The sequence below is a fragment of the Ictidomys tridecemlineatus genome, chromosome 3, assembly GCF_052094955.1.
Source record: "Ictidomys tridecemlineatus isolate mIctTri1 chromosome 3, mIctTri1.hap1, whole genome shotgun sequence".
In the NCBI taxonomy this organism is placed as follows: Eukaryota; Metazoa; Chordata; class Mammalia; order Rodentia; family Sciuridae; genus Ictidomys; species Ictidomys tridecemlineatus.
The window spans coordinates 63,050,217-63,062,851 of record NC_135479.1 but is presented as its reverse complement, the minus strand read 5'-3'; the positions used below and the strand labels follow the sequence as shown (position 1 = coordinate 63,062,851).

Below are 12,635 nucleotides of genomic sequence, written 5' to 3'. Positions count from 1 at the left end.
ATATTGTTCTGGGCATTGGGGATATGACTGAACAAAATAGGTGAAAAATTCAACTTTCCTACTAAACAGGAGAGAGCAGTAATAAAGCAAGTTAAAGTTTATTATAAGGAGGTAGTAAATACTTTGGAGAAAAATATGGGGAAGGGGTATCATCTCAAGGAGGGCCACTGGAGACAGTGACAGATGCGCAGACTTAGAGCAGGGTTAGGGAGCTGCGTAGTTGTCTGAGAAAGGGATTCCCAGAAGAGAGAATAGCCCGTGCAAAGGTCCTGCGGCCCAGGAAGGGAAAAGGCTTGCCAAAGTCCGAAAAGTCAATCAGCATTCCCAGGAGCCCACTGACTCGGCTCCTCTGTCCTACCACTCCCCCAGGAAAAGTAAGTCATGGTCCCTCTGGGTACGTGGGCAGGGGACAAGCCTGAGGGTGAGTGAGGCGAGGATCTGTGGTCGTTTGCCTCAACCTCAAAGCTGCCAGCTGCACCCCCTTACCTATTGTGTGGCCTCTTGCCAGGGCAGGCACTGCCAGGGTTTGGGGTAAAGAGAAGAATGGCACAGACTGGGAGCCCCCTCTGGGTCCCCTGAGGCCCACTCTGGGCCTGCCCTTTGATCTTGCCGGTTCTGGGACCCGGTTCTGTTGGTGGCACCAGCCTGGCTGGGGGTGGGAAGGACCCTGGAGTGGGTGGGGCATCCGCATCCGAGCAGTCGGCTCCCTCTCCATACTTTTCTTCATTTTGACAGAGACGTGATGCTTTTTGTTCCGTGGTGAATAAAGTGATCTAAAAAAAAAAAAAAGAAATTATTGTCCACAAGAGACTGATAAGTACAGAGCCCATGATAGGTGAGCGCTCCTCCTGCCAGTCTCTCCCGGGAGGGCCCTTGAGTGCCAGCAGCTGGGGCAGATCCCTCGCTGCTGCCCCTCACCTCCTGGACGGTGTGGGGGGGTGGCCTATGGCCCGGGACTCCCGTCTGTCCCTGGCTGCAACCTGGGAACACGCATCATGGCCCACGGGGTGCGGGGTGCAGCTTCAGAAGCCAGGGGCCCTCGGCACTGCACTGGAAGGGGGACTGGCCTTGGATGAGGCTGGCCTGGCCTCCACATCCTCCTGAGTCAGACTCCTGGTGGACAGCCCAGGCAGATGTCTTGGTGGATCTCAGCCGCTGCTGAGCTGGGTCCTTGGAGGGACAGTGTGGGTGGGCTGTGGAGGTGGGGCAGGGGGCGTCCCAGACACCTGGAGAGTCCAGAAGTGTTCCCCTGGGAAAGGTTCCTCCCAAGAGTTCTGAGCCCCCACGTTTGCCAGGGGTCCCTCAGCTCAGCTCAGGAGCCCAGCTGTCACTGTGAGCTCTGGAGAGGGCTGTCCCTGTGTCATTTGCCTCTGGCCACTCAGGACCCCCAGGCTCTGCAGACGGAAGCACGCTGGGGCCCTGTGGGGTTTGCCCATGAGCCAGGGGACCTTAAATGAAGGTGGAGGGTCATGCTTTAGGGAGGGGGCTGTCTTGTCCTCAGGTGGCTTATGTTCCAGGAGGGTCCCCCTGGCCCAGCCGCCCTCACCTGTCCCAGAGGCCTCGGGGCACCCACTGTTGGCTCCTGAGTAAAGCCAGGCCCTTGGGACTCGGCCTAGACCCCTTCCCCAGGAGCAGCCAGTCTGGCTCAGGATCATCACGTCCATCCGGGCGTCCCGTCTTATATCACTCATCACCCACAACAGATGGGGAGACCCCAGGGGTTCCACCCGCCCCCCCTGGACACCCCCTCAGTCCCTCCCTGGCCTCCTTTCTCTCAGGCAAAACTTCCTTCTGTCCCCTCCTGATCAGGCTCCTCCTATGCCACAGCTGTGCCCATTTCCTGGACAGGGATCCAACCCCGGAGGCTAGAGAGGCCATGGACCCAGTGACCCCTGAGTCCAGCTGCCCAGAGGACAATGGTTGCCATGGTGCAGCAGGTGGTCAGTGGCCATCACTGCCCATTAGTGGACCTCCCTCTGGCTGCTGGAAGATGAGGGCCAGGTAGGCTGAGATGTGCCCCCCCACACTCCACTCAACTCCAAAATGGGAATGCTTGGTGTGGGGTCCAGGCGAGGGGCCTGGTCACTCCTGCTGCGTCACTGGGGTCAGGGCCTAAGCAGGTCACTTGCCCCTCGGAAGCTCGTGTTTTTCTGTAAAAGAGAGAACAGCCAAAGCGTGGGGGAGGGGACTGGTGCAGAGGAGTCACTCTGGCGGCTACCGGAGGTCCCCGCTGAGGTCCCAGGGTCTCTGAGGGGAGGGCCATGTCCCTGGCTCCCCCTGCTGCCAGGGCCTTTGAGGAACTGCTGGTCTCACCCTGGGGGGAGTCTGAGGTGAGAGTCTCATCCCTCGATGACACTATTTCATGGTGGCCTAGGTGGCTTTCTCAAGGGGTGAGATCTACTGCTGGGCAGGAGGGAAGACCTGGGACACTGCATTCGAGGGCTGGAGCCCCGGGCGCAGTTCTGGGCTGTGGGGTCTTGTGCTTCCGCCCCATCAAGCCCAGCAGGCCCCGCTTCCTTGTAAGGACGAGGTGCTCAGGAATCTCATGGTGAGAGGTATTCATTCGGGACTTGCTCTCCTCCTGACTTCCAAGCTCAGCAAGACCTGGAGAAGACGGGAACGCTGTGACTGTCCTGTGTCTACCACCAGAGATGTGAAGAGTTGTGCTCTCTGGGTGTGTGTGTGTGTGTCTGTGTGTGTGTGTGTGTGTGTGTGTGTAATACGAACTCTCACGCACTCTGCTGTCCTATGTAACAAATGAGAATTTAAAAATAAAATTAAAAAATAAAAAAGAACTGTAGAGAGGTGGCGAAGAGGCTAGTGGGTAGGGGACCACAGGGCAGGGTGCTTTGGACCAGGACTTGTGTGTGTGTGTGTGTGTGTGTGTGTGTGTGTGTGTGTGTGTGACCCTTTCTCCCTCCTGCCTAAGCCACGGTCTGTCCCCCTGGTGTCCTTTCCTAGTGCTCTTGAAAAGTAATCATAATCACAATAATTAATAACAACGGAGCCCAGGGCAGATCTTAAAGAGACAGTGCTCCCATTTTCTCCTGACCTAGGCCTCCAGGACCTCTCAGGGCTCTGAGAGGTGAGGCCTTTGTTCCTGCCTCCCTCCCTCCGATCCCGATCCCGGGGCTGGAGGGAGGTGTTGGGCGAGCATTTGGGTTGCATCCTCCATCAGGCACTGGGCCTCTCCTATTTTAATTGAACTGTCTCTTCTTAGAGATAGATGTTTCGCCACAATCCAGCTGCTCGGGTGCATTGGGAAACCCGCCTGTAATCCAGCTTGGCTAAATTAAAAGACGCAGCAGCTGGACTGATTAAACAGGGAGGGGTAGCTGTGGACAGAGAAAGTTGGGGAGGGGACGCGGGCGAATGGCACCTCCCACCCCCCCACCCCACCCCCACCCCTTTTTAAATAATGTTTCTGGTAATGCATTTTGGAGAATGTGAAAGGGAGGGAAAAAAAATAAAAAATAAAGCCGTAGAAATGTTAATGATATCCACAGGACAACTCAGCAGGAAATGAGAGTGATCTGGGACTAATAAAAGCCGAAATGTAATTTGTGCAGATATACGAGGGAGGTGCAGCCTTCACATCGGTCCTGGGTCTGTGCATTCTGGGCTCATAAACATGCGCCCGTGGAGGGCAGGGAGCGGCAGGCCCTTGGCCTCGCAGCCAGACCCTGAGCAGAGCCGGCCACCTGCAGCCCTTGGGCCTGGACAGTGCGGGAAGGTGCCTGCTGACCGCCCCCCCCACCTCCCCTTCCACCCTGGGCAGCTCTGTGGCAGTGTGGCTACGCCCTTCTCTGCAGAGATCCGGGCGGGAGGCACAGGACTGCCCACCTGGCTGGGAGCCACCAAGCCTGAACCAAGAGCTGCTCTGGGTTGGCACGTCCTAGAGCCTTTTATCCAAGCCGCCTGGGCTGGGCCTGAAGTGGGTCAGCAGGGCGGGCACACAGCTCCTTGCTCCGTACCTGTGGTGACTCCAGGGAGCGGAGGAGTAGAGGGCAAGGGGGCTTTGGTGGGGAGGGGCTCTCTTGGGAATGCTGGCCCCCCTGTGTGCAGCTGGGACTGGCCGTCTGACTCTGGCGGGGTAGGACAGATCCTCATGGGGCCCCCAGCATGGCTGGGTCACGCCTGAGTACCGCTAGCCACATAGGAGGTGCTTTGGGCCAAGCTCCTGGGATAGAGGGACCTGAGACTGTGCCAGTGGGCTCCTGGGGGGCGTCTGGTGGCCTTTTCAGCTGGATGGAAGTCCTCCTCTGTCCCCTTTCTTGGGTCAGTCCCCAGATCCCATACAAGAGGGGTTGGGGCTGGACCTCCCTTTTGGAAAATCGCCCCCCACCGCCCTGCGCATCTCTCTACGTCTTTCCTCTCACCCTATAGCTCCCCCCTTCTCACATCTGTTTATTCTGTGTCCCTCTTGCCCGGCCGCCTCTTTCCTTATTCCTTTCTTTTTTTTTTTTTTTAATATTTTTTTAGTTGTCATGGATTTTTTACTTTAATGTGGTGCTGAGGATCGAACCCAGGGCCTCACACATGCCAGGCAAACGCTCTACCCCTGAGCCACAACCCCAGCCCTCTGTCCTGATTCCTTTCTGATCCCTCAAAACACTCTGGAATCTTTGGAGCCCAAGGCAGGCCATCCCCTCTTTTTTAGTGTTTAGTGGGAAGGAAAACTGGAAAGTCCCTGTCCCCTTCCTGGGGGCCTGGGCCACACAAGACAGGCAGAGGCCACTCTGGGCCTGCATCCATCATTGTGCTGGGTAAATCCCAAGCCCTTGGGATCAGGGCCTGTGGCTCGAGTTTCTCCTTTCCATCCTTCCCCCCCCCCTCCGCTTTGAGGGCCTTCTGGGGCCACCAGACCTGCCCGTCCACTGCGGGGAACCTTTAGCCCTAGACGCCCACGTCCAGCCCGTATTGTGAATCCTGCTGCTCTGCCCTCAGAGGTTCTTTGAGGATCATTTTCTAACCCAGGATCCTGCTCTAGGGTAGGTTAGACCCCTGCCTGGGCCCCAGCCCCTAAAATCATTACCAGATGGGCTGCTCCCCCGTGCCACCTGACCTGGGGAGGCCGGGAGGGGGCCCTGCCATTGAAGGACCAGGTCCCATCACCCCTGTGCCAAGGGTCTCAGCTCAGCTTCCCCGTCCCTCATCAGCATGCGCTCCCTTACCCTGGATCACGTAATCTGTTTATGCACCTATAATATCCCAAACAGGAGGCAGGTGCGGCTGTCCTACGTTCCTAGGAGTCAGAGGAGGGGACGTTTTACATCTACAGTGGCTCGGCAGCCCCCCCCCCAGTTGACGTCTGCTAGAGAGAACAGACAGATTCCAGATGGCATGGCAGTGATAGGGGAGGTGTGTGTGTGAGAGTGTGTGTGTGTGTGTGTGTGTGTGTGCGCGCGCGCACACCTTTGGCAAGCGGCCTCTCCCTGGCGGGGTGGGACAGATCCTCATGGGTCCCCAGCATGGCTGGGTCACGCTTGAGTACAGCCACCTAGGGACTAAGATTACAGGATCCAGAGAGCCCCAGGGGACGTGAGGAGCCGGAATTACTCTGCTAAATGATTTTGAGCTGTCTTGGAAGAGCTGGGAGTGGTGGTGGGTGGGGGCCGAGGGGAGGAGCCAGCCGGGTGACTTGGCTCAGGCAGCCCCCCGTTTTGCACCTCCCGCGCCCTGCGCCCGTGGTGGCCCTGTGGAAGTGGGGATTATGGAGCGCACCTCCTGGGTGCAGAGGTTGTCAATCTGCGCACAGCTGGTGGGGAGACTCCAGGCCAGGCAGGGCTGCAGGGCGAGGCGGGGTGGGGGGAGGTGGCTGAGGGGGACCAGGACGTGGTGGCCCATCTGAATCGCTCTCCCTCTCGCCCCCCACCCCTCCCCTCCCTGTCTCCCTTTTCTCTTCCACAGATCGCCAGCCCGCGTCATGCAGTCTTTTCGAGAAAGGTGTGGTTTCCATGGCAAACAGCAGAGCTACCCACAGACCTCGCAGGAAGCGTCTCGCCTGGAGAATTACAGGCAGCCGAGTCAGGCCGGGCTGAGTTGTGACAGGCAGCGGCTGCTCGCCAAGGACTATTATAACCCGCAGCCTTACCCGGGCTACGAGGGTGGCGCCAGCACCCCCTCCAGCACCGCGGCCGCGGTGGCCGCCGAGAAGTACCACCGAGGTAGCAAGGCCCTGCCCTCCCAGCAGGCGCTGCAGGGGAGGCCGGCTTTCCCCGGCTATGGTGGCCTCCAGGACAGCAACCCCTACCCGGGACGCTACTCTGGGGAGGAGGGCCTGCAGGCCTGGGGGGCCCCCCAGCCGCCACCCCCTCAGCCACAGCCCCTGCCAGGAGGGGTGGGCAAGTACGAGGAGAACTTACTCAAAAAGACGGCCGTGCCCCCCGGCAGGCAGTACCCAGAGCAGGGTGCCCAGCTTCCCTTCCGGACTCACTCCCTGCCTGTCCAGCAGCCCCCGCCGCCACAGCTGCCCCAGCCCCAGCAGCCCCTGGCGTACCCCAAACTCCAAAGGCAGAAACTGCAGAACGACCTCGCCTCGCCCCTGCCCTTCCCCCAGGGGGGTCACTTCCCCCAGCACTCCCAGTCCTTCCCCACCTCGTCTACCTACTCCTCGTCCGTCCAGGGCAGCGGACAGGGGGCCCACTCCTATAAGAGTTGCACAGCACCGTCGGCCCAGCCCCACGACAGGCCACTGACCGCCAACGCCAGCCTGGCCCCGGGACAGCGGGTCCAGAACCTTCACGCCTACCCGTCGGGCCGCCTCGGCTACGACCAGCCACAGCAGCCAGCACTTCAGAGCCGGCACCACGCCCAGGAGACCCTCCATTACCAAAACCTCGCCAAATACCAACACTACGGACAGCAAGGCCAGGGCTACTGCCAGCCGGACACGGCCGCCGTCAGGACCCCCGAGCAGTACTACCAGACCTTCAGCCCCAGCTCCAGCCACTCCCCGGCCCGCTCGGTGGGCCGCTCCCCTTCCTACAGCTCCACCCCGTCCCCGCTCATGCCAAACCTAGAGAACTTCCCCTACAACCAGCAGCCACTCAGCACCGGGGCCTTCCCCGCGGGCATCACCGACCACAGCCACTTCATGCCCCTGCTCAATCCCTCCCCGACAGACGCCGCCAGCTCCGTGGACACCCAGGCCAGCAACTGCAAGCCCCTGCAGAAGGACAAAATCCCCGAGAACCTGCTGTCAGACCTCAGCCTGCAGAGCCTCACGGCCCTGACCTCCCAGGTGGAGAACATATCCAACACGGTCCAGCAGCTTCTGCTGTCCAAGGCCGCTGTGCCGCAGAAGAAAGGCGTCAAGAACCTGGTGTCCAGGACCCCGGAGCAGCACAAGAGCCAGCACTGCAGCCCCGAGGGCAGCGGCTACTCCGCGGAGCCGGCGGGGACGCCCCTGTCTGAGCCCCTGAGCAGCACGCCGCAGTCCACGCACGCCGAGCCGCAGGAGACCGACTACCTGAGCGGCTCCGAGGACCCGCTGGAGCGCGGCTTCCTCTACTGCAGCCAGGCCCGCGGCAGCCCGGCCAGGGTCAACAGCAACTCCAAGGCCAAGCCCGAGTCCGTGTCCACCTGTTCTGTGACCTCCCCTGACGACATGTCCACCAAATCTGACGACTCCTTCCAGAGCCTGCACAGCAGTCTGCCGCTGGACAGCTTCTCCAAGTTCGTGGCCGGCGAGCGGGACTGCCCACGGCTGCTGCTCAGTGCCCTGGCTCAGGAGGACCTGGCCTCTGAGATCCTGGGGCTGCAAGAAGCCATCGGTGAGAAGGCCGAGAAGGCCTGGCCGGAGACCCCGGGGCTGGCCAAGGATGCCAGCAAGCCACCCTTCTCTCTGGAGAACCACAGCGCCTGCCTCGACCCCGTGGCCAAGAACGCTTGGCCACGGCCTGGGGAGCCCGAGGCCCTGCCTGACTCCTTGCAGCTGGACAAGAGCAGCAACGCCAAGGACTTCAGCCCGGGGCTGTTTGAAGACCCTTCGGTGGCCTTCGCCACTCCTGACCCCAAGAAAACCGCCGGTCCCCTCTCCTTTGGCGCCAAACCCACCCTGGGGGCCGCCACCGCCCCGGACCCCACTGCCGCGGCTTTCGACTGCTTCCCGGACACCACGACCGCGTCCAGCTCAGCAGACGGCGCCAACCCCTTTGCCTGGCCAGAGGAGAACCTGGGGGATGCCTGTCCCCGCTGGGGCCTGCACCCGGGCGAGCTCACCAAGGGCTTGGAGCAGGGCGGGAAGGCCCCGGACGGCGGCCTGGGCAAAGGGGACGCCCACGAGGCCTCGGCCTGCCTGGGCTTCCAGGAGGAGGGGCCCCCCGGGGAGAAGGTGGCCGCGCTGCCCGGGGACTTCAAGCCGGAGGAGGCGGGTGGGGTGAAGGAGGAGGCCGGTGGCCTGCTGCAGTGCCCCGACGTGGGCAAGGCCGACCGGTGGCTGGAGGACAGCCGGCACTGCTGCTCGGCCGCCGACTTCGGGGACCTGCCCCTGCTGCCGCCCCCCGGCAGGAAGGAGGACCTGGAGGCCGAGGAGTACTCCTCCCTGTGCGAGCTGCTGGGCAGCCCGGAGCAGAGGCCCGGCCTGCAGGACCCGCTGTCACCCAAGGCCCCGCTCCTCTGCACCAAGGAGGAGGCGGAGGAGGGGCTGGACTCCAAGGCCGGCTGGGGCTCCCCGTGCCACCTCTCCGGGGAGTCTGTCATCCTGCTGGGCCCCACGGTGGGTGCCGAGTCCAAGGTCCAGAGCTGGTTCGAGTCCTCCCTGTCCCACATGAAGCCCGGCGAAGAAGGGCCGGAGGGGGACCGGGCTCCCGTGGACTCCACCACCCCGGACGCCTCCCTGGCCCAGAAGCCCAACAAGCCCGCCGTGCCCGAGGCCCCCATCGCCAAGAAAGAGCCCGTGCCACGGGGCAAAAGCCTGCGGAGCCGGCGGGTCCACCGGGGGCTGCCCGAGGCCGAGGACTCCCCGTGCAGAGCCCCAGCGTTACCCAAAGACCTCTTGCTCCCCGAGTCCTGCACCGGGCCCCCCCAGGGACAGATGGAAGGGGCGGGGGCCCCAGGCAGGGCGCCCTCGGAAGGGCTCCCCAGAATGTGCACCCGCTCCCTCACGGCCCTGAGCGAGCCCCGCACGCCCGGGCCCCCGGGGCTGACCACCACCCCCGCACCCCCCGACAAGCTGGGGGGCAAGCAGCGAGCCGCCTTCAAGTCGGGCAAGCGGGTGGGGAAGCCCTCGCCCAAGGCCGCGTCCAGCCCCAGCAATCCAGCCGCCCTGCCCGTGGCCTCGGACAGCAGTCCCATGGGCTCCAAAACCAAGGAGCCGGACTCGCCTGGCCTGCCGGGCAAGGACCAGCGCTCCATGATCCTGCGATCGCGCACCAAACCCCAAGAGGTCTTCCACGCCAAGCGGCGGCGGCCCTCAGAGACCCGGCTCCCCAACTGCCGGGCCACCAAGAAGGTCCTTGCCAACAACCACCTGCCTGCCCCATTCAAGGTCGCCGCCACCGCCGCCGCTGGCAGTCCCCAGAAGGAGGGCCGAGTGAGCCAGCGAGCGCGGGTCCCCAAGCCTGGCACAGGGGGCAAGCTTTCTGACCGGCCCCTCCACGCGCTCAAGAGGAAATCGTCCTTCCTGGCACCTGTCCCCACCAAGAAGAGGAACCTGGTCCTACGCAGCAGCAGCAGCAGCAGCAGCAGCCTCAGTGCCAGCGGCGGGGGGGACGGGAAGGAGGACAGGGCCGAGGGCTCCCCCTCGCTCTTTAAGAGAATGTCTTCTCCCAAGAAGGCCAAGCCCAAGGGCAGCGGGGAGCCCACCACCAAGCCCCCGCCCCCCGAGGCCCCCGAGGCCTGCATGAAGCTCGCCTCGCGGGCGGCCTTCCCGGGGACCGTGAAGACCAAGGTGCTGCCCCCCAGGAAAGGCCGGGGCCTGAAGCTGGAGGCCATTGTGCAGAAGATCACCTCCCCCAGCCTCAAGAAGTTCGCCTGCAGAGTGCCCGGGGCGCCCCCCGGGACTCCCCTGAGCCCGGCCCTCCCCGAGAAGGACCGCGGGGGGCTCAAGAGCGCCGGGGGCAGCCCGGCCGGGGCAGAGGAAGGTCTGGTCGGCGTGGGCACGGGGCAGAAGTTCCCAGGGGCTTCGGGAGGGGAGCCGTTGTGTAGAAACCCGACCAACAGGTCCTTAAAAGGTAAACTCATGAACAGTAAGAAACTGTCTTCCACCGACTGTTTCAAAACTGAGGCCTTCCTGTCCCCGGAGGCCCTGCAGCCTGGGGGGACCACGCTGGCACCCAAGAAGAGGAGCCGGAAAGGCAGGGCCGGAGGCCTCGGGCTCTCCAAAGGCCCCCTGGAGAAGCGGCCCTATCTTGGCCAGGCTCTGCTCCTCAATCCCCGAGACAGGGCCAGCGGCACGCAGGCAGGCGGCGAGGACAACTCTGGTGGAGGAGGCAAGAAGCCAAAGACCGAGGAGCTGGGTCTGGCCTCCCAGCCCCCTGAGGGCCGGCCCTGCCAGCCCCAGACCAGGGCGCAGAAGCAGCCGGGCCACGCCAACTACAGCAGCTATTCCAAGCGGAAGCGCCTCACCCGGGGCCGGGCCAAGAACACCAACGCTTCACCCTGTAAGGGGCGTGCCAAGCGGAGACGGCAGCAGCAGGTGCTGCCCCTGGATCCCGCGGAGCCTGAAATCCGCCTCAAGTACATCTCCTCTTGCAAGAGGCTGAGGGCCGACAGCAGGACCCCAGCCTTCTCACCCTTCGTGCGGGTGGAGAAGCGAGACGCCTTCACCACCGTATGCACTGTGGTCAACTCCCCCGGGGATGAGCCCAAGCCCCACAGGAAGCCTTCCTCCTCCACCTCCTCCTCTTCATCTTCCTCCTCCTTCTCCTTGGACGTGGCCGGGACCTCCCTGACCACACTCCCGGGGGGCTCCATCCTGCAGCCACGACCCTCGCTGCCCCTCTCCTCCACAATGCACCTGGGGCCTGTGGTCTCCAAGGCTCTGAGTACCTCTTGCCTTGTCTGCTGCCTCTGCCAAAACCCGGCCAACTTCAAGGACCTCGGGGACCTCTGTGGGCCCTACTACCCCGAACACTGCCTCCCCAAAAAGAAGCCAAAACTCAAGGAGAAGGTGCGGCCGGAAGGCACCTGTGAGGAGGCCTCGCCGCCCCTTGAGAGAACACTCAAAGTTGAGTGTGCAGCCCCTGCTCCCGTCGCTGCCGCCGCCGCCGCCGCCACCACCACCACCACCGCCGGGAAGCCCCCCAGGCCTGACGGCCCAGCGGACCCGGCCAAGCAGGGCTCACTGCGCACCAGCGCCCGGGGCCTGTCCCGGCGGCTGCAGAGTTGCTACTGCTGTGACGGTCGGGGGGACGGGGGCGAGGAGGTGGCCGCAGCCGACAAGAGCCGCAAGCATGAGTGCAGCAGAGAGGGTCCCGCCGAGCCCGGCGGGGACACCCAGGAGCACTGGGTGCACGAGGCCTGCGCCGTGTGGACCAGCGGGGTCTACCTGGTGGCCGGGAAGCTCTTTGGGCTGCAGGAGGCCATGAAGGTGGCCGTGGACATGGTAAGAGGCCAGCCAAGCCAGGGTGGGCAGCATGGGTTTTGGAAGGACAGGCAGGCGGGCAGGCGGCCGCTGGGGAGCCCCGGTCTCTCTAGGGCTGCCATGGCCACAGCACCATCCACAGACCCTGAGACCCCTGGCACAGGGCACACCTGGACGCACTCGCCCACTGCCCAGGGAGCCTCCCGCGCAGCCCGACCTGCAGTCTGCCCAGCCAGCACCCCCGCGGTGCGCCCTCTCCTCGGGCATCTTCCAGTCCCCACCCTGCTGACCGAGGTGCCCACGAGGGCAGAAGGCCCCAGAATTAAACGCCAGGGTCCCCCCCTCCCCCGCTCAAGTCACTCCTCCAGGTCACCTAGCTGGGCTTGCAGGAGGAGCTGCCCCCGGGCGCAGCCTGGCACCCCACACAGGGCTCTTCCCCTCTGGGAGGTGGCCCCGGGGACACCTCGCCCCGCAGAGTGAACAGGGTGGCCTGGGAGCCTCTGACCCTCTCCTCACAACACCTCCACTCCAGGGGACTGTGGTCACTGAGCTCTGTGGAGCTGCCCGAGCACCCTCATCCTCGGGGTGGGCGCCCTGTGCCCTCCAGAGGGAGTGGCCGTGGGGTGTCCTGAGTCAACCCCTGTCACCACTAGGGTGGCACCCGACCCACCCCCAGGGCTCTGTGTCAGTCACCGATAGGACATCCCTACCTTCCAGTACCTCAGGCCACCAGCTGCTGCTCCTCGGCTCCCGTCTGCCGGGGGCACAGGGCTCTTTGCAGTGAGTGCCCAGGGGCGGGCTCTCTCGGCCCATGGAGACTGGGCCCCTGTCCTCACACACTCTAGGCCCCAGGTTGCCCCGCCAGGCTCCTGGGGACTGACACTTGCAGTGCTCTGCCTTAGGCCCTGGACTGTCCCCGTGGACACCCCCCTCCTAGCCCCGCCTCTCCACACCTACCATCCTGCTGCAGATGGTCCAGAGGCCTGTGAGACAGGGGCTGCCCGGATCTGGATGATTTGGTGACCCAGCAGAGCTGACCACCCCGGTGGCCCTCGCCCTGCCCCATCTGTGCTCCCCTGCGACCCTGCCACCTGATTGCCCCCCAGCT

The 12,635-nt window shown here is 63.6% G+C and overlaps 1 protein-coding gene and 1 long non-coding RNA gene across 6 annotated transcripts in view; one reads left to right on the top strand and one right to left on the bottom strand.

The window, feature by feature from the left end:
• Positions 1-12,635, top strand: part of Rai1 (retinoic acid induced 1) — a 115,494-nt gene that overhangs the window by 94,061 nt on the left and 8,798 nt on the right. For all 5 annotated transcript variants that reach the window (XM_078043013.1, XM_078043009.1, XM_078043010.1 and 2 more), the window contains one exon: positions 5,911-11,548. In XM_078043013.1, the coding sequence (XP_077899139.1) occupies positions 5,927-11,548 (5,622 nt within the window). In that variant the 5' untranslated portion in view covers positions 5,911-5,926. The remainder of the gene's footprint in view (positions 1-5,910; positions 11,549-12,635) is intronic.
• LOC120884248 (uncharacterized) lies at positions 80-2,687 on the bottom strand. Its single transcript, XR_013436418.1, has 2 exons — positions 919-2,687; positions 80-773 (listed from the first exon to the last, which is right to left on the bottom strand). It is a non-coding gene; the product is annotated as an uncharacterized LOC120884248 (long non-coding RNA).